General features: G+C 37.4%; 1 protein-coding gene across 3 annotated transcripts in view; it reads left to right on the top strand.

The window, feature by feature from the left end:
• Positions 1-23,096, top strand: part of LOC124182697 (chondroadherin-like) — a 68,545-nt gene that overhangs the window by 38,940 nt on the left and 6,509 nt on the right. The window contains exon 1 of one of the 3 annotated variants that reach the window (XM_046570276.1): positions 13,247-13,376. The exons of the other annotated variants lie outside the window; for them this stretch is intronic. Coding sequence (XP_046426232.1) covers positions 13,372-13,376 — 5 coding nt within the window. The 5' untranslated portion in view covers positions 13,247-13,371. Of the gene's footprint in view, positions 1-13,246; positions 13,377-23,096 lie in introns of those variants that run through there. 3 annotated transcript variants of the gene reach the window in all.

The raw sequence follows: 23,096 nt of genomic DNA on the forward strand, positions 1-23,096 counted from the left end.
AATGAAATCAATGGAACCTGTCGCATTTTGAACTATTTTGAAGCAATCAGGAATGAAAGATTCTTTTAGCTTGTGTCTCCAATTTAGTATCAATGTTTATTGAATTAAAAAAAAGTCACTAAGGGACCTTACGAATATACGAATTTAATAAATTCTCTGTTTGATTTTTTCGTAATCAGATTAACGAAAAGATATTAAATTCCGTTTCACCAACCTTCCTTATTATTTTCAGTAGCCTTTTTGATCACAGTTTCGCTGTATTAATTTTATGCAATATAATTAAAAGGTGTACCTACTTTTGTACTTTTGAACACCATGGCCGCCGTATTAGCACAATTCAGTACGATTCAATTTAACAGGGAATTCCGTACCAACTCGACAAGGCTTTGAGCTCAGACCAATATTAATTTGGTTTAAATTAGTTTCGCCGATAATATAAGCATTTCTGCATAAACCCACGATCATTTTTATTGTATCTTTTTTTTTTTTTTTTTATAATCCAACCGTTTTTGAGGTATGACTATTCAAAGTTTTTCATACGTCAGCTTCTTCTAAATTGTCAAAAAATTCTCAAATAATGCATTTTTCGATGTACGATCATATTGAGCTCGCAATCAGTTCTACAATGATGATGAAATATTAAATTTCATCTATGTTTAAACATCAAAAATAATTTAACGAGCATTCTTAAGTCTCATCCACTCTTTAACGGAGATGTTAAAATTATGTAAACAAAGAGTTTCCTAGGGGGATGACGGCAAATGCTTCAGAAAAACTGATCAACAGTTGCGAAAATATTGTAGACTTAAGGGCTTTGCCCCTGCGCGGTTCGTCCGCAAACCCCGCCCTTGGCGCTTCGCTCGGTTGGAATGCGATGCTGTGTGTCTCACTCTGTTTGTTATTGTTCGTGAATTCTCAGCCCTGTTGTTTGAATACGATTTTTCAACATCTTAGGTTTTACAGATTATTTCATATTTCGAGCAATATATGTATAGAATGTGTCATATTACGAGTCTGACCGCAGTTGCCAAATCTTGTTATAATCTACTATGTGGTTTCTAAAATTGATTATCGCGTTTTCTAACTTTACCAAATACATGAAGCAGAGGGCCTCGACATCGATTCACTTAGTAACTTTGCAATTTCTATGCCACTTCGTTCAGATAAAATGTGAACGGTAACTTGACGACGATGTATTATTATTATTACTAGTATCGTTATTGTTGTTGTTGTTGTTATGCTAATATACCATTGTTATTGTAAACGTTTTATTGTGTCACCTGTTTTGTTGAAAATTTTTGGCAAGCCTTCTCGCGGCACTACATCAACTATTCGAAATCTGCTTAAGAGGATGCTGTAGTTAGTCTTTACCGACCGAGTAAAAATTCACTTATTCTGTCTATTAATCACTCTTACGCGTCGCTGAAGCAAAAAAGTTGCAGATCGCGCTATTTTAAATTCAATGCGGAATACAAATGCTCGAAAAATGTTTTGTTTTACACAACGATAAAGTCAAGAAATCTATTTCTGTAATTGAATTTTCACATATTACAGGAATCTATTTCCTGTCCTTGATCTCGGGCGAAACAAAAAAGATTTTCGAAATTTTTGTTCGACATTGCATGCAGAATGGCACCATCTCCGGCTTTCTTGCTTCAGTGATGCGTAAACGTGTGTAATAGTCAAAATACGAGAATTTTCACGTGGTCGGTAAGGATTCACTGTACCTTCCCTCCTCTTAACCTAAAAATATTTCGTCGCCTACATAACCTCCGTAAAGCAATTTTTAGAAACGAAGCTTGAGGTGTCCAGCCTACATTAAAATCCAACCGACACCTCGCGCATGCGCAGTGGGAAGCTCAATCTACCGATTATATATTCCACCAGCTCATCCGTACTAATACGGACCTACTCTCTTCGCCTAGAACAGCATCGCCATCGTCGAATTTTTTAAGAAACGTACGCCTCACACCTGCGGTTCCGTTAAACATTTCGCTCCTCTTTAATACTCCGTGGCCTGGGTTCTACTTCAATGGAGGGTCGAGTAGGATGAAAGAGAGGGAAATGGGAAGGGTAGGCTGGCCAGGCGCGGTGCGGTTTTGGGGAAAATTTTGGCCTCGCTCAACTGCCCTCCTCCCCTGCGTCGCCGATATTTTCTTGTTACCCCGACGCCAGACGTCCGGGGCTTCACGCCTTACCCGCGGTGCAAATAAATCGGGATTAAGCACCACCCTTGTAGGGTCGACCCGAGTGCAGTGGCTCGGCGAACGGTACAATGGAGAATATAACGAGTTGGTCGACTACTTCTGTACGCGTGTTACACGTATGCAAGACGGGTCTTGAATGTTGGTTGTCTGTGGTTTACGTGCGCATATCCGCGTCAACCTGCACCCATAACAGGATCATCGCCTCTCGCCTGAAAGTGGATGACCAGTTTGGCGAGACAGAGTGTTCGCTCCATGAGAGGCAGTAAAGCCTGGTTCAAAAGAGGAAATCTCTGGAAAAAGGAGTCAATACCATTGACTTACGGAATGGGCACCACAGTCGGCGCTCAGTTTGATTGGTTCTTGAAACTAGTCGATACATGGCAAAAACGAACGGGTTTTTCAATGATTAAAGTGTCCAATTCACTAAAAGTGATTTCGCAGTGTTTGCAATTAACGTTGTCTCAAACATAACACTGGTAGGTATATTTTTCGATATTCTAAGGGCAGCAAAATCAGCCTGAAACATGTGTTATTTTAACAATTTACACGTATTCAGCATATGTTAATGTAACCTACAATACCATCCGCAAATCTTATCGATCGACTTAGAAGTTATAAATTATTTACTAGCGTTATGAGTCCATTCATTTTTCAGTTCTAGATTTTTCGGGGCACTCTGAAGAATTTTAAAAGAATTATAGAATATTTTGGAAAAAGAAGAATAATTGATTATATGTATAATGTACGAATTGAAAAGGATAATACATTTATTCAATATCGTAAAAATTTTTAACACAAGTCTTGACAAAAAAATCCGATAAAATGTCTTTCAATTGTTTCATAGCAATGCTCAAAAGCCTCTGTATATCTTCCAGATTTCTAAAAGTGGCGTGAAACTTCCAAATCTAATTGCTTCTTACTTCGAAACGGAAAAAAAAAGAAAAAAAAATACGGGTAGTTGTATTTGAGAGTACTATCCTATATACCTATGGGGAAATTACCACAAAATTGGAGATCGTGACCTCCAACGCTGCGTCAGACCGCATGGATTCCCCGACTACGTCTGACTTTCCTTCAAATTGAGCCAATTTCGAATAAACTTTCTTGTTCGAGGATCGTTATAAAAGGTGTTTTTGCACTATTCTCTTGAACAGTTTTGTAACGGATTACGCCTTCTGTTTGAAGATAACGAGAAGTTAAAAGCATTTCTGTGAGCCAGTTTACCAGAGTATCACATTATTCGTCCGACATGAAACAATTTTATCATTATTTACAAATAAAACCAAGTCTTACCGGCTGAGTAAGCATAGTTTGGGAAATTATATAGTTTGCTTCACAAGTTTCAGCGTAATCTCCATCTTGTATTATCTCTATCATTTTCCGAAGTTTGAGGAGATCATGCTTAGGCAACGAAAAATTTGTAAAATGTTTCGCCAAGTTTGTCGGTAAATCTTGAATTTCCATCCAATAGTTAAGGAAAATCAGTCTTTAAAAAAAAAATGATTTGTCAATTACATCCAAAAAGTAGTTAAGTATGACGTCACATTTGAAATCGTAATATCACAAAAAGTTTCAAATCCAACCGATGTTTTACGAAAAAATGAAATCGATTCTCTTAAATACTGTCAAGAAGATATCTTACCTCCGCCAAATGAGGCAAATCTTATTTCAAAATTTCAAATTTTTTTGAGTAATTGATCTCTTCCAACTTTGGCATATGATAAGGCTTATGGTGCTTGTGGGTTAGCTAAGAAAAGTTCGTAGAATTGACGATAAAATACAAAAGAATAACTGATACAGCTGCAGTAGCGTACCATAACCTCAAACCGAGTGAAAACTAGCTGCAAATAGTTCAGTGTTTCCGTCAATTTTTCGACCCTTCTTTAGCTGACCCACAAACACAATCTTAAGTCCTATCATTTCTGAAACTTTGAAGAGATTTCATTATTTAGGAAAAGAAAGAAGTGTAAAATACGATTTGCCGTATTTGACGGAGGTCTGACATCCCTTAAAATCGGTCACGTGATCCGCCGATCAAAACTTTCAACACACCCCAATGCACGTGAGAGTATGTGTGAACTCCTGTACCTGCATCCTATGTACATACATATACCTACCTATATTACCTATATGCATGGAGCCGCAAGCACGTACACCGGTATTTGGTTAGATACATGCACAGCATCGCATTGCCTGTCGCGCAGGCGCAATTTATCGACTGAATCACCGTCTCTGTTCTCCCGGTAGCGCGATTCTCGTCGCTCCTCGCTTTAACTTTCCTATAACTCCTGTAACTTTCTTCCTCGCTTGTCCCGGGATTATCTATTTGCCACGCTATCTTCATCTAATTCTCCCCTTCTTTATCGCAATCGCTCGGTTGCTCAGCAAACCGAAGTTACACTGATTTATTCATCATAGTTATAAAACCTCGCTTGCACACAAGTTTACTACTTAATTAGTTAAACATTTTGTTAGACGTATCAAAAATTAAATGGTTGCACCGTCTGAATCAAAAGTTTGGAAAAGTCAGAATACCGATTAAAAAATCTCCGGAAATATTAATTTCGCCAATGATACAAACACGAACGAATCAATGCCCTTACTATAGCTGATTTTTAATCATCCAACCGGGTTACCAGCAGTTGGTCTCAGAGAGAATAAACATTCGCCTACAAAAGAAGGTGGCCAATCAATGCGCATGGTAGCAGCGACCAGCTGCTACCACTCCTGATTAAAAATCACCCTATATACAGAGTGAGTAGTTAATGGTCGAATGGTATAACGCGCAGGCACTAAAATTCTCGGGCAAAAGCTGTTGTTTTATCAGGTTGACCAACCGTCATAAGTTCAGATGACAGGCCGCTGCGATGCATGCAATCTCAAAAATGTTGGTCGTCCTGAGAAAACAACTGCTTTTGCGCATGCGCGTTAAATCACTCGACCATTAGCTACTCACTAAGTATATGTAATGGAAATTAATCTAAGCAAATTTGGATAACACGAGCTACAGCAAAATTCACAGGAAGTTTTGTGATTAAAATGTAGGGCCATAATAATTGAACTCTGGTGTCTTTTATCCGATTTCAATGTTTTCAGGTTTATTTTATTCGTCGTTGAGATTTTTGGAAAACACATGACATTTTTTTTACGAACAGAGTGGATCGAAGTGAGCATCTAGTCAGTAAGAAAAATGCGGTCTAACACATTGCAATCAGATTAAAAACGTCAGAATTTAAGAATTTCGAACTTTCTAATTGTAAAACATATTCACAAATTATTGATAAATCGCGTTATTTGCTTGTATTATTTAAATTTGCTCAAAATTTTGTTTTCACTTAAGATGATGTTTAAATCGTTACAGCAAGATTGAAACCGCGCTCACCTGCAGATCTCTGCCTTACCCACAGCAGTTCCCTGTAAAGGACGTGTTTGCTAGTCCATTATTTTTATGTCAAGCATATCACATTAAAAAATAGTGTGCAAAAGTAAAATTCTATCAACTGAATGGGCTTTTGAGCAATGTGTTTTCTTTAGCTGACGGATTAAAGACGTACAATTCTTTACTACATTTACAATTATCGGTGACAGTACCATTTGAATGTGCATGACTATATGATTGAAACAGTTTCGCGGGATACAGAAACGGATTAGTGAAACAGTGCGTCGATATTTTCTTAATTGAAGATTACTATAGTCAAACAACAACAACGAATATCGTGACTTGACATCGCAAGGCCAAGTTTTAGTTGTTATCTCGATTAACATTTTACAGCAGTAACGGATCCATTTCATGAAAGCTTCCTGTCATAAGTTAAGATGAGGCTACCTTGTACCTTATACTTGGATGCCCGCCCCATTCCATTTCTCGATCAGGTTTGGAAGAGTAGCTCTATACAGCTGGAAGGATAGTTCGTTCATCCCCTCATGCGGAACAACGAGTAATTACCGTGCACCTTTTCTGGGCCAAAAATACATTTGTTCTCGAAGCTAACAAGTCGGAAGCGACAATCCGATCAAGTTTCAAAAGGAGGTAGAAGAAACACGTTGTAATGATTCAAATATAACCGCTCATTGTACACGGCACGATCGGATTAGGTTAGACCCAGGGAGTGGGGCACCTGGTCGCAAATTTAAGGAGAAAATTAGGTGGCTTGGTCTACGTCTCTCCAGGAGGAAGGAGGTGCGGAGGTTTTGCTCTCTGAAAAGAAATCGTAATCGATCCAAAATCGACCAATTAAAAATAATAAAGTAAATCTAAACTACGAGGACATACCTTTCAAATTAAAAATTAAACACTCCAAAAGCCAAACCCAAATTTAAAAAGAGACGATATAGAACGAAGAAATAATAAAAGTGCAATAAAAAAATATAGTGCCTTGACGAAGGACGGTTATTGACAATTATTTATAATATCAATAATATCCACCACTTTTAACCATATACACTGTTTTAAACAATATACACCCGGAATGAATGAATTGTCGAATGGATGAATGAATGAATTTTAAACCTAATGACGGCTCATGTGTGGATATATTTATAAATAAATTAAAATTTTCACTCTACTATTCACAGTTTATAAAAGATTTTTAATATTGATTTCGCATAATTTTTAATTTTCAAATAATCTTATAACGTGCATTTTATCCTGCGTTCCATAACACAATTCCTCATTTAAAACAGAATTGAAGCAAGTTTCACAATTTGCAAAAAGTCACGGTGTGACGTCGTAAGTTGATAAAATATATCTCTTGTATAAACCGTCAAGCGGATTAGTCAAAAGGCTAACCTAATTTTAGCAAAATTAGTACTGCGGTTTGTCCGGAATCCTACCTACAAAGAAATTATACACTGACCCGTGTGATTGACAATTATGAAACAAAATTCCTCAAACTGTATTTCAGTAGCGGAAAGTTGTGTTTCAAATTTGAATAAATTATCCTGAAGAATGTAGAAGTTAAGAATTTGATCTAAGTTCGAACGTTCGCAATTTTGAAAATGAATGTGGAAAAGGTCTGACAAAGTTACTGGAACATCATCCGAATTTCACCCATTACAATGAAGCGGTTTGTTTGGTATCGTGGCAAAATTTGTACACCAGCATACACGTGCATGGAATTTGGAAAACTTAAAATACTCGCAAACAAGTTTGTACGGGTCATGAAGCATGTCTCCAACGCGTTGTCAGAATCTTTCTTACATCATGAACGGTAGTTTCTAATAACAGAAATTCAACCGTTTATATCCATAACTCATGCAACTATCACCGATCTACCGTAACACGAGTGGTGAAATGTCAGATTGAGCCCGCAGTCAAGATAAAAATCCACACACTGTAAGAAACGGTGGCATTAAAATAAACCAATGATGGTCGGAGCCGTTGATGCAGTAAAAAAAGACAGTGAAAAATTGCTACGATTTATTATTTTTAGCCTTCAAGGAAAATATTTCACCAACTCAAAGGTCTCATACACAGGGTAGCGAGGCTGGATATTAGGGACATTATTACTTGAAAGGGAAATTTCGACATTCCATTTCTACTCAGACAACTGTTTTTCAAGACATGGTTAGAAATCATAAAAGAATGACAAAAAAGTGCAAAAATCATCATATTTGACGTGCCGCTGCAGCAAAAAAAAAACTAATTCTTGGGGGTGAAATACGCCTGAAGTAATGAAATGACAAAAAGAAATTTTTTTTTTAAATCGATTAGATTTCAAAATATAACGATTTTTAACTGTTATGAATTTTTTTTGATACTAGGGAGTGGCCTCTCATGCCCAAATTAATTTATATGAGAGGTCTTTTGGTAACGAATACCCACGATTTTTTTTGTCAGTATCCGTGCGTTGAGTCTTAAGATAAAAAAACGAATGCACGAATTGTCGTTTTTTCACCCCCTGGAAAGAAGGGAGGGCGTTATGGAGTTACGAATCGCTGGACACATGTTCTTACGACTTGAGAAATATTTCTGAACGGATAGTTTGAATATCTCGAGATAGGGGCGATTGGCCCCTGTTAACCAGGAATATCCTTACAGTCTATTAGAAGTTAACACCGCACTTTTCTTACAGTGAGTGATGTTAGGAACGTTTCATAAAGCCATCTAAACATGTCGAAAATGAATTTTGGATGCTTTCACATAATCGGGGTTTCATATCTGTTCATGGCGTCAGAATGCCGTACATGATTTTTTTATTCATCAGCCGCATCCTCCATTTCATTGTAAGCATCACTGCATTGTGTAATGGATTTACAAAGGGTTCTATCCGCGTCCTCATCTAGTTTTCTGTGTACAGAACGAGATCTAGGATACAGCCATTCACTCAATTCCGAAGATACAGACCGTGGAAGTCGTAGGTAACATTTAACAAGGCGGGGCATTCAATTACCTAACCCTCTTTCTATCGCCCCTTTGCCTTCCGCCAGTTCCCGAACCCTCGTCGTGCAGCCGCGCTCTGTCATCCTCTTGCTCCCGGCTGAAAACCCCGTTCCAGACCAGAAACTAAACTGAAGATGAGCCAAACTCATCCCCTACTCGGCTAACCGCTGAACGACCGAATCCTACTCGTCCTACCGAAGGACTCGAGACTCTCTCGAACGTGTTCAAGTAACCATTCCTAACTTTGTACTACTCGGCGATTGTTATAAAAGATGCACCGTTCGTCATCACTGTACCATTTGTGACCACTGTTATAAGATTCTAGAATCATTCGTTGATGCAATTTTTAATCTTTTTAATTATTCTATTGCAAGTATTGAAGAGGAGTATTACGAGTATTCATACTTGATACACTTTGTGCCGTTCAAAGGTCGGTATTCCGCATAAAACCGAACACTCTTGTTCAATTTGTGGTCGTAAGCTTCGATTACATGTAATGAATACAGCCACAACTGGTACTCATTTTACTACTATCATCTAGGTTGCTTAATCCTGGAATAGTTTATGGTATAGAAGACTCGACTCGAATTTTTTTGTATATTTCAGAGTAGTGCAGAGAACAAACGTACACCACCCACACCTATAAGAAAAACTCATTTATCGCACCAGTCGAAATGATTTCATCTGGGTTTCAACTTTCTCTGAGGTGCGCGTTGCGAATACTTATTTTTTGTAAAACAATACATCTAAAGCATTTTTCAGTTGTATAAATCGATCAGCATTTCAGTTAGCGATGATGATTATTAAACAGATGACTGTTTTCCGATATGAAAAAGTAGTTTTTGGGGTGAACAATCTGTATTCCATTCTTTGTGTTAAAAATTTCAAGGATTATAAACTTTGTATAAACCTATGTAAATCCCACTATTAGATCATCTGACAGAGAATTGAAAATGTGAAGAATGACTGTTGCGTATTATGAACTTTTCAATTTTTCTTTTAACTAACTTTCCAATGAGAGCTTACGAATGACAGTAATACTTCGTCTAAACCAATCCAGTAATACATATTTTCAGTAAAGATTTCTATACAAAATAACCGCCATAACGATAATTTGAACTCGGAATGTAAAATTCATTATTATACCTGAACCAACCTGTATTCAACGTTTTCACATTCAGAAATGCATAACAATTGGCAAAGTACTATAAAAATTTACTTCATCGCACGAGTACGACGTGGGACCGTTGAATGATGAAAATGCGTGTCGGCCCGTGACAAGTTTACAATCCGTTTTATGTGGCTCCATTACATCGGTGAATATTTCATGACTTGAAACACGGTGTTCGGATATTGGTGGATGGTTCCATCCCCTCACTAGAGAACAGCCTAACTCGAGATAACTTTTATGGTCATCCCCGCTGCGGCTGAGGTTGCTCATTACATTCATTTACATACCTATAGAGGCTAATATCTCAGCCCTCCGTGTGAAATATACCTGACTGCGATGAGAATAGGCCCAAGTTAACTATGCCCACGATTTTTACGGCCCAATCTCCGTAAATTTACGTACAATTTGTTCGGCGTTTCGAAGGCGTTACCACAAATATTCCATTTTATTACTCACCTTTTATTACTCACCTTTATTGCGGCTGGCGAGAACTATTCACACCCTGATCTAAGCCCGGCTTGCAGCGAAAAAAAAACTCACCGAAAGACACTTCTTAGGTGAAAGACTGAAAAAGGAGACCCCAAACCTCTGCTTATACTTAGCTTTTAATTTTACCCAGCCTAAGTGTCCAATTGTCCATGGATTTATACGGTTTAGTGCTTTAAACTAATTTTCGCAGCTGTAAGTAGTGGTTGACAATTAATGACAGTTAATTCATGAAAACAGGTTAAAATTATGTTACGAGTATCAAATCCTTGCCTTTATCTGGTGGCTGTTCTCTACAATTTCACTGAGACACTTCTCATATCATGTGCTAATGCTGAATATACATACTCGTACATCAATTTTTGCTCTAAGCCTGAGATTGTCTCAAGGGTCCAGGAGAAAACCGCTTTAGTCAACTCGGACTGATTTCAAGAAAAATACAAATGAATGTTTGCTTTCTTATAAGAGTACATTCGAAAGCAATTCTTCTGGCAGGTTTTTCCTGAACTGATGCTAATTTTCTCATTTAACAGTTGTATTTTCGGAAAGTACTCTGTAATGCCACAGCAATGATATCGCTAACTTGTTTTCAATGAAAAATGGAAATAAGCGGCTTTTCCCTGGACCCTTTAACTACAGATATTCATCTACACCAAGATCTTGACCTCACATCATCAATTTATCAGACCATTCTATCCGTGAAGGTCAATGCTACATAGTGAAGGCTAATGTAATTCCAGCCAGCGATCATGTTGTTCCTACTACATTTAATCGTAAACCACAAAGAGTCGTGCTCAAATTCTAAAAAAAGGAATTGCTAATGTGCCGGGCAAATCAAATAGTAGAGCTTGCACAATTTTTCTACTAACTTTACAATGGAGCGATGGAATACCGACATCAGAAAAACTGTTGTCATTTTCACGGCATTGTATGGAAGATCATATATATAATTTCGGTATTCCAATTTTAGAGTATTCGCAGCAAATATACGTCAATGTCGTTGTCATCACGATAGCGTGACTGTAATAGATTCTGTAGTTGCTGTATATAGCCAGAAGTTTACAACGCTGACATCGTAACTCCAGTAATATCCTTTTCCTTGCACCTAGTGCTAAAACAAGAGGTCAACGTTAAAGATTCTTCACCCAAGCGATGGGCTCATGCGCAGCTTTGGAGCGTTTTACCTGAACACCGGATAAGGAGACCACGTTTAGGTATGCGTAGGCTGAGCATCTTATGTGACAAATCGAGGTATTCATCAAGAGGTCCAGGACTATGTATGAACTCGACCGGTTAGTCATCCATGAGCGATGGTTATAACTTATACAGGCTCGCAGTGCACCCACTGACCATTCTTCATTGTGACCGTGTTCATGATGGAGAGAACGAATGCAACTCGGGTTTCAAGCACTCATATGTGCGAGTGTTTGATGGGATGAAAGAAATCTAACAAGACCCGTTTCTTGCAGCAACGTCTCTTCGCGATGGTCTGCCCTCCGGATTTGATATCTTCTCTTCTTCCGTGTAGCCTGACGCGCTTTGATTTGGTCCGCCTTGATCCGACCACAAAGATCAACAACTGCGGACTGCGATTATCACACTTGATTGAATTTATAACCGGACCCCTTTACCATTCATCCGAGAGTCTGTGATATCTTTTCGCATTGGATTGTGTCCGGATCTGGCGACTTGTGATTTCATTATCCGGTTGAATAGTGAGTTATTTTCTTCGATTGTGATAAAAATAGTGTAAGATGGTAGAGACTATACTTCCTAAAGGAAAATGATCCCGCTTTTGCCTCGTTGGAGAAAAAACAATACATGCAACAGAGTTTTTCTGAGCATTACATGCGTTTCGGAACCCATTGAACAGCTATAACAGATAGTTTTCAGATCCACGATTAGGATACTTTTTTCTCTATACGAATTTTGTGATTAGTCATTCAAGATGTGCCACTATCAGATGTTTTAATCGCATTGGATACAGAGTACAATTTTCCGGTCGGCTGATTGTGAGTGTGATATAAGTCATTGTGGCATTTTGGAAACATTGACACATCGATGCATATTTTGCTGAGTGGAGTAGCGTTCAAAAAACATCTATTAACTTGGTGTAGGTCCATCTTATACCATACCAATACCATTCATCGTGGTAATCAACCAGCTTTAACGAGATCAGCGGTACCTATTCTTTATTCATTCAGCAAGTTTGTCATTTGGGTAAAGAGGAACTTGACGTTAGCGTGATTGACGTACCTATGATTGAATTGTACTGTAAGTACGTTTCGACAGTTTCATCACGACGTTAAAATTAGTATGACTGTTAACGGAACAAATAATTGCCATAAAATGGATGTTTCACAACTTTCCAGTGACTATAGAGGTGCTCAGTTTTCAGAATATGAGTAAGTTTTGGTATGTTTAATGATTTACTGAATTTCAGATAAATGTACGGTTGGTAAATAACGCTGTTTCCAGAAAGCTCATCGTTACGTTGACGTTACGAATTACAAACTATAAAATACACTACCAGTTTTATAAAAAATTCAATTATCCAGATGTCATCTGTATTTCGAAAAAAAACCTTTCAAGACTCAAGAGTAAGTACTTCTCCCATAAGCCGCTGTGTCGAAAATTCGAAACTGCACGCTTTTTTCCGTTTTTTTCCTTATTAAGCCGATAACCCAGTGTGATGTGTTGCATACGCAATATATTTTTCGGTGCACTTTCGGTCGAGAAAAATATTATTTGAACTACAGGTATGCTTGATATACCCACAAACATGAATTTTTTTCTGTCACAATCAGTATCTCGGCTGAGATAAGCTATAACCTTCATATCTGTCGAGACGATTTTTCTGAAGCTGGGTCAACCTCACGTCTCACATCACCTTGGACAGTGTGATTTGACGCGTAATAACGTTTATTCTTTATGGGGACATCGTTCGTGGCGCGCAATTAACGCTAATCTCCGTGGTACGTCCAATTCGTCAAGTGCGTCAAGGGTGACAGCGTCGGAAAAACTAAATTGTCGGAGTCTCTGCTTTTCGCACCTCTTTTACCTGAGTTCTGCGTTCTTGACGTCACGGGTGATGAACTGATTCACCCCACGACTCAACGGACCGTATGAAGTATAAATTTTCGTCGGACGTTGACGTGACATCGTGAGGCTCGTCCCAGGACAGTATACTTATGTTTAATAACAGTCTGGAATTAACGGTATTCGGATCAGGATGCAAGTATAATAACCTCCTTGTGGTGTCGTAGCAACATATCGAGTATCACTTACACAAGATGATATAACATCAGCGTAACATCCAAAGCAGCAACATTCGCGGTAGAAAATCGTACATATACATGTTTTTTTCTAGTGAAAGTTGACATTGAAATAATAATTTATTATTATTTTATTATATAATTTATTCATAATATATATTAACAATAAGTTTGAATGCATGATCTTCTATTTTTCATAATAATTCTGTCGTTATAATTATGTTCCACATTTCTCGATTATCGTCATGATAATTTTTTTCTTTCCTTATTTACATTTGAATATCAATGGTTCAAATTGACAACTTTAACGATCTGATTTATTAATGTAAGGCTGAAGTCGACTATTGAAAATATATTTTCTGGCTAAAATGATGAAAATTGAAAAACTGTATTCGAAGGCAAATGGTTTTGGAGCTATTTTATTTGGACGTCCTACAACCAAACGTAAGTAAGATGCAAGAACAATGAAACTGAAATCCTCGTTACTGCACTTTTTACGCTTCTAACGACAAATGGCCCACCTGGAAAATGTCTAGTCCAATTGAACTACAAACTCTATCACGAGATAAGAAATTCATATCTTGATACATCAAAGTTGAAGCGTCTGTTCTCCCGTATGCTAATTCCAGACCGGGCCATCGACAAAATATGAGTTTGGTATTCTGAAAAAGTATATAGGAACTTCGGGGGGAATATTCTGCGCAAAGGATTGTTAACCATAATATCAAAATATACGTAGAATATACTGTGCTATCTGCGAGAAAGAAGTAAAATGTGCAAACTCGGACTTAGATCGCGGGGTTATTGTTAGAGAGAGTGCTATTGATCGCCTTTGTTTGAAAAATAAAAATATTTCTGTATGACAAAAACGGCGATTTTCCTGCAATAAAGAGGTTGGAAATTAAGATGGCTGCAGTAAGTAATGTACACTTGGGGACAATGAATCTGAGACGGCTAATTTTTTACGCTAGACAGTTATGTTGGCAACACCGAGAAACCTACAGCGCCACAGTCGGCCGAGCGCGAAACTAACTCAATCTCGATAAACGTAACATAACCCATGATCGTCGAATCTAGCCTTGGAATATCGCGGGGATAATGACTTGTTGGATTGACACGTATGACACGTATTCTAAGATCAGATTCGACGGTCATGGGTTATGTTACGCTTATTGAGATTGAGTTTGTTTCGCGCTCGGCCGACTGTGGCGCTGTGGGTTTCTCTGTGTTGCCAACATAACTGTCTAGTGTTAAAAATTAACCGCCTCAGATCCATTGTCCCAAAGTGCATCTAATAGTCAAAAAATTATGGTACCGGTCGTTACTCATGCGAATAAGTCAATTCCTCAGGCTCTCTTTCATAATCTGATCATTATCGACTAACAAACAGGACCGTATTTTGTGTGATTTTCATTAAGCATCCAAGAAATACGCTCCAGCGTGAATGGAGCAACATCAAGATTCGCGTCGAACGTGAACTCTCCTTACATCTCTATCACTCTCTGGCCGAACCTCTAACCTAACTGAGATGGTCGTACGGTCTTTGCCCTGCAGTCCCCCCAAATCGCTTATCCATCCTATCAATTCCAGTCGATAACGCTTGATTGAGGTTGATTGTATGACAGCGTCTAGGCATCCGGCCCGGTAGCATCCCTGAAAGTGTAAGCACGCTGCTCTTCGTCTTTGGTGGCGTAGCATCAATATCCACAAGCTGCCCGTCTCGGGAATTCCGATACCCTCAACCGCGCACAGCATGAGTCACCTGGATATCAAGTTCACGCTCCCTCCAATTGATTGTTAGCCAATCTGTACAGTTTGTCTATTTGGTTTAGTCACAGCCGGGTTTACGCACAAAATGACGTCGTGCCGAAAATAAGTACGCTCCCGAAAACATCGGGGTTGCTGTTCGTTTGAGCGTTTCATTATGAGTCACGCCCAATATTTTTAGCATGGTTTTGAGAGTTTAAAATTGCGAACATTATTAGAACACCGACAATTTTTTTTAAAAGTCAATAAATTCTGAGTCAATACCGGACAACTAGGCCAGATTGTTGTTGAATCTCTTGTATCAAGCAGTTGTTGGCAGTGACAATGGAATTACATCAACATAAATCTGAGGTATAAAATGATATGTCAAAATCCGATTAGAGAAAACACTTTCGAAAATATTTTTTATCGGCCCAAGCAGAAATATATTTACGAAACTCTAATGTTGCGGATATTCAATACTTATATAATTGTAAGTCATGGTAAACGAGATAATTTTTTTAACTGTATACTTCAGTATATAATGCTGCATAAATCTGTTTTACCGTATCGCTTTTCAGTAATTATTATGCACGCACTGCAGTATAGTTTCCCAATCTACTTTCGAAGATGGTAAAGGCATACTTAAGATAGCATCTTTCCCAGTCACACTTCGAGATAGCGTCTCTTTTCGTCGGTCTAAATTTGAAGCAGTGTCTTATTCAGTCACATTTTAAGATACCACGTTACACCTCTAACGTGTTAACATCTTGAACATAACGTTCATTCGGTAAGTTTTACCGAAACATTTCCCCAGAAACTATTCATCGTTTATACTTCATCAAGTGGTCGGTCAGGAATTCAAGAACCTTAAGGGGTTGCACTTCTATTACGAGCATCGAAACAGGCTGATTTTCATAAATTAATTTCGGAAAAACTACTGATGCAATACTGTTACTTTTTTTGACAACGACTCGTGCACACATTGAGAAGGGTCTTCAAACTACGCTTTTCGAAACGGTGTACACGATATCTCGAACTGTAATCGATGAATCGACTCAAGGTGTGATACACATATTCGAAAGAATAGTGCTTTTCAGCCGACGAACGATTTTATCGTTTTCATGTTTTGTTTAATAGTCATTAATAATAATACAACGTATTCTTGAGCCGAAAACGTTGAAAAAACTTCAGCAATTTTTCATCGTTATCAATGAGGAAAAAAAGAGCTTCGTCAGTCGAAAACTAATGCAATGTACTTGATGCACATATTTTCTTTTTATGTCAGACTATCCATACTTGCGATATCATGTACAACAATCGACTGCACACGAAAATCATCGAAAGTCGCGAAGAGACATATATCTGTATCAAATTGTTTTTCTTTACGACAAAATTTTTTGGACACACTTCGCAACGTGTACTCGAATTGATATCATAAAAATTGTTAATATTGCAGCCATACCTTTTCCGAAAATAATTTGTGAAAATTAGTCTGTTTCAACACTCATCACAATTGGGTACGCTCTTTAACCGAACCGTTCGACTTATTACAACAAAAAATTTCTTCGATATAGATATGAAATATCGCTTCTCTGTCAAAATCCAACTGTTTTTCAAATTTTCAATCGACCATTTTGAATCCGCAATTCTGAATTCTAGGAATGTGATTCCAGATTTGAATTCAGCAACGTCAAAAATCTCAAGTTACCCTAACACGATCAAATCGTTGAAGTGTGAATGTGTTGTCATAAAGCCAGAAAAAAGGCACTGATTTTTTCCGCATATTTATATGCGGTATCACTGACAGTCAAGGAGTTCATAAAGCTTTCTCGTATGGTTCTTGAAAAACCAACTTCTCATCTATACTCGTGTTCTTCGGGGAATAAAATTCGATCTATGATAAGACGCCGACGTATACTTTTCATTCTCCAGTACATTGAAGAAGTGCGAAAAGCTTCCCTCGGGTGATTCGACAGGAAGCCCAAACGCCCTCGGCAGCGAGGCGAAATCCATCGGCATCTATACCGCCAATTCGGCCCAAGTGCCTTATTCTGAAATGTTGTCACTTGTCACGGTGAAACGGCGATACGAGCGATAGGAAGGAATGTTATGGCATTGGATAATATTTTCAAATACGTTTTGGACCATGCAAACAAACTGCATCTGTTCTAGATTGTAAAATAAAAAGATACCATCGTGAAGTAGAAGTCATGAAATTAAAAGAAAATGTACGTAAGTCGATGTATCTGGCGCCATTCAACGTTCAATTCGGTTATTTAACTTGTAAGTCACGATTGAGTTTCATTCAATTCAATTGCTATTTCGGTAAATGATCAATACTTGAAACTAAAAATATTATCAATCAGATATTTTTCAACCATTTGTTAAAGTATGATATTCTTGAAATCTTCTCAACCCACTCAAGTTCTCGAGTTTTTTTTTTATTGTCTTCCGAGTCGTTTTAAAAATTATATCCATATTTATTTAGAAGTAATGAGTTAAGAAACTAATGGTCGCAAATTAATTGTGTTTTTCAAAAAAATTTACATTGTTCGCGTTAATTATCAGCACAAAAGTTTTAACCGTTGCATCATTATTAATATTACCATTCTGAAAAGTATATTACCTGACAATGAGATTTGCATTAACAGTGATTCATGTTGATTTTTATCAGGTGGAATGACGCGTATAATATAATTGCTACTCATGTATGGTTTACTTTCTGAATAGCGTTACGCACCTGCCTAAAACTACGTATCAGTGAATGTATAATATTTCATAATATAAAATTATAATTCTAAAGTAAGTACTCGTTTGGGGTGCAAATCCATTTTACAATTCTAATTATAGAACGTACCCGCCAGTAGGGCAGCTTATTCTGAACTCCAGAGCTCGTGTAAATGTCATCATCAATCAGCGACGTGTGAGCCATCAACCGTAGTAATCATTTAATGCATTTTCTAGTGAATCGTATAGTGTTTTTTTACACACAATCGCCTGAATTTTGTCAGACCGCGATGTTTTTAGATAGCATGAGATGGCAACAAAAAATCACTTATAGGTTTTTCCCAAAATTATACTAAAATATCGTCAATGAGCTATTGCAGCACTTCTACTTTTTGTCATATCGTGTATTATATATTAAGAAGAAAAAAAAACAATTATCTTTCATACCAATATTGTTTAGCCATTCTCGAAACGTGTCCCAGTTTAATGTCACGCCTCGTGATGTTCAATATGAAGCAAATTATTATAAAAGTACCATTTGTTGAGTGAAAACTTCTGAAATTATACTCATGTATAGTCACACTAATAGAATCATTCTTCTCACTAACCACTTAATAACAGAAAGTGTATGCTTATATTAATTATTTGTTCGGTACCATAATTGTGCGATCTAAATCGTAATATCTCAATTACAGGAAGCCTCGAATTTCTTTCGATTTCAAATGTACTTTAACTATTCAATTATGTCTAGAAAAGTCACACAATGTTATATATATATATATATATATATATATATATATATATATATATATATATATATATATATATATATATATATATATATATATATATATATATATATATATATATATATATATATATATATATATATATATATAATAACAGAAATTGAATTTTGGCCGATAAATATCTAATGGAAAAAACTTCCTGCATAGATGCAGTTGATAAAATCATAAAGGGTCCATCTTCGATAGGTTGTGACATGCACCATTTGCTGAGCACCCCTTTGCAATCAAAGTGTCTGTGGATCACCAGGAAACCTTTCTCTTGCATTATGTATGTAACTTCGGTACTGGGAGAGCAGAACATTAGGAACGCGGATAGGGTGAAAGTCCCGGACAATTCTACGCAACGTAGCATCCGGTTAATCGTAACACTATAATAGAGGCCCTGTCGTATCGACTCCACCCGGGTCATGCGACCCTTGAGTATGCGATGTGTGTGGTGAATAGTAATTGCTGTTATCTGCCTTAGTCCCTTAGTAATTCTGGGTGTATTGCTGGTATTTGCCCTGCTAATCGTTTAGTTCCATTTATTTGGTAAAACGCGATTCAAAAGGTTAAATGTTCAAACGATATCTAGAAATATCACTGACATGTAGGTGATAGTAATTTATAATTATTTTTAGGAGGAAAAATTCTATCCTAAGAAGCGATCTCGATCATTTGCATATATAAGGAAGTGATGAACGTTTACACTATCCGTTTGCCGATGTTTCGTGTTTGTGTGATTGTTCCCAATTCTAGTAAGCCGAGTGGAGATTTGTCGCTGCGAAATATTGTGCAGATATTCGAATGCGTGACAAATTTCTTTCCAATTTCACATTCGAATGCGTGAATCTGGTGTGAAAGATTCTGATCTTGTATCAGTAACTTCGCGTTATGGCTATTTCTTTCCTATGATCAAAAAAGAGTCGAGGTATAATCCTACGTTTTAGGGTAGATTTTCCAGCAAGGTCTTTGTGATGAGTACACAACGTTTTTGGCTAGTACGAGCATCGACAAACAAATAACAACACATGTATGTGAGTATTATTTTTTGCAACAAAATAAAAAAATCTCAATGCGAGGGTATATTGAAAAAATACTCTCTTAGTATGCGTTCTGCATTACCGATATGTCTAACTGATGTACCGACGTTATGTTCTATCTTTCGATATCCTATTCTTTAGAAAGAGATGGCAGTCACGCTTATCGACCGATTATGTGATCACACCCACTTCTTCGCTTATCGACCGAGCTGAACAATTTCTGAAATTACCGAGCCACTGCTTCTGCCAGTTCGATCGCTGACCCGGCACAAAATATTGTCCAGAACTCGCTCTCTAATTCTTGACACGAAGCCAACACCCAAAAGCTCGACTCACAACGAAGACAAGACTCCAAAAGTGCCGAAGAGAAACCATTCCTCTCCAATTATTCTAACTAACTCTATGAGATTTCAACATTCTTGATTGTTGTACTAGCAATGATTTTCTTTTTTCGCTGTGACAATAGTTATCTTATTATACTTAATAATATAATCAATATTGATTCGTGAATTTAGCAGATAAATAATTTAAACAATTTCAAAAATGAATTAACTATCCACGTGAAAACCTGAAATATATCAGAAAATAATTTGGATTTATGGTCCAACGAGAAAATATATCCATGATAAGGAGAGCATTGGAAAAAAATAGGAAGGTAGAATTTCAACAGATAGACAAGTAACGGATTTAAAATATGATTGGAATATTTCCAAGATACTATTAAATATTTTCAAGATACTTACTATTAACACTCAGGGAATTTTATTAAGAATCGTTCCTACCATGAAAAGTACGAATACGGCAAATAATCCACACCTTCTTCGATCTCAGTGCCCACTTCTCCCTTCCTTGTAAACTTGTGCTGATTATCCTTGCCTTTTGTCCCTGATCCATGGTCTCCCCTGAATCGAATTTCTTTTTATTGAAGAAATTTAAAGACCAGCCCGATTTAAACGCATGTATATACGTAACAGCTACAAAGAAAATAGCGTTTATCGTGAAAGAAATTTAAAACTCCTCAAAGGCGATTCGTCTATCGATCCGTGGTATAGGGTTGGTTATTCTCGTTAACGTGACGCGGTTAGAACGCCTCACTTCTGGGCGAGAAAAAAAAAGGAAATCATGAGAAGCACTTTTTATGCTTTAATCAAAATTTGACGTACATCGAGCCAAATTACCATCACGTGGCAACCCTGGTGTTTCCGCGACGTTGAATTTCTGCTGTGTCACAGCATCTGCATTACACAACTTTTTGCAAAAATAAAAAAGTTACCGCGGAAATCAATGTATCTTCGTTCGTCGAACGTTGACTGGATACTTTGAGGATACATCGACATGCGGATAGTCAAAACAGTGTTCAAACTCATAAATTGACAAGCAGAGGCTTGAACTGTAAATTAAGCTCCGATGTGTTTTCAAAGGTACTGCCCACTTCGTATGAAAAAAATTGACAACCGTTTGGATTCGGAACGAAACAGTTCAGGAATTCATAATCTAAGATGATCACGTTATCCAACACCATTCATTCCTACCAAATTGGTGTTATTTGTCCGATATCAGTGAACGACAGTTCATCATTTTCTCCGTAAAAAAATGGTACACGAATCGTTTGATCTGCATCTTTCACATTAAATAAGATACGAGAATGGCAGGCAAATCAAAACTTTTGTACCGACTCGCGACATGTGAATTACTGTAATTCCATAAAATTCCTACCTTTCAGTACCGTCTTATCGTAGCAATAAATCATTTGATCGATCAAATCACGACAGTCTTCCCAATCAACACAAATGCGAGTAATTCTTTATGTGAAGTAACTTTTACGGAGTTTGATAACGATCGGGACTTCGTTTTTATTCTCTAAATTTAAATTGGCGAAAATTCACTGATTCCCAGTTATCAGTATACCACTGGAAACAAACCAGTGCAAATAGACCGATGATTCGGTGACTTTTCACCAATGTGTCACTGACTTCCAACGCATATGCCCTAATTTTTTCTAGCGGTATATTTGTAACTGGGATTTATCAGTGAATTTTCACCGATTCAAATTTAGAGAGTCCCTGTAGTTGTAATCGCCGTACGCGTCCTTTATCCATACATAAAAAATGGTGAAAGTATATTTCTGTTAACGGTTGTAATATTTCTTTGGGATTATAATCTAATTAGATACGTAGTGTAGATGATAACGTCTCCCCTAACCGCGCAGAACTGTTTTTATACGCTCTGGTTCTTTGTACGTTCTATTTGTCACGGTGGGCACCCTTGGTCCAAATAAAATATCACCGATACTTGTCTCCCCAAATCGATCAGCTGATACGAGTAAGGATTTATATTACAGGCATTCGCTGCGATAACGGTTCTCCGCAAACCCTGCATCACCACGGTTCGTGGTAGTTCGTTTAAAGTTATCTCTTTTCAGGGTTCCGTAACTCAAAAGGAAAAAACGGAACCCTTATATAACAGTATCGCTTTGTTGTCCGTCCGTCTATCTGTCTGTCCTTCTATCAAGAAACTTTTTCTGCAATCAAGTAGAAGTTAATATGAAATACTAAAGTCTACCGTCCCTTGGAAGTGTAAAAACTTCAAGCTTCTAACAATAAGTCAACGTAGTCAAAATATACGGCTATTTATGTCACATACTTTGATACTCGCAAACCCAATCATCAAAACCTATAGGGTACTTCTCGTTGACCTAGAATCACGAAATTTCGAGAGAAGCAAAGTTTCACAGCGCAAGTAAAGGAAGAAGTACGAAATCAGTTAATTTGTAGTTGTATCACATAAAAAAAGTAATAAGTTTCTGCAAACGTGCATTATTAAATATACGTGCAATATATTACATGGCATTCGTGTTCAATTATATTTGTGAGGTTGTCTCTTATTGGTCGTTGGACACTGTTTTCTTTCGGTTCAATCGATTTTTTTGCCAAAAATCTATCATCGGTATTACACAACACCCGGTGTCTCAGTGATGTCAAACACGATTTGAACGATAATTGATTAAGATATATGGCGCAACGTGGCAAGGCTATTCGTTCAAAGCTCTATTGACAATAGTAAAATAATGGCATAGAATATGTCGCGTTCTTCAGATTGAACATAAAAAGTGTGTTATAATTGCCTGCAGATCGTTCAATTTTGGGAAAGTTTATTCTTAGCACGAGGTTAAACTAACGTTAATGTAACAAAATGCTAAGCACAGGAACACCGTTTTCCAAATCCAGAATGACCCTCAAGAAGTTAGGTTTCCAAAATATTAGGATAG

Source organism: Neodiprion fabricii, chromosome 5 (assembly GCF_021155785.1).
Source record: "Neodiprion fabricii isolate iyNeoFabr1 chromosome 5, iyNeoFabr1.1, whole genome shotgun sequence".
Taxonomy (NCBI): domain Eukaryota; kingdom Metazoa; phylum Arthropoda; class Insecta; order Hymenoptera; family Diprionidae; genus Neodiprion; species Neodiprion fabricii.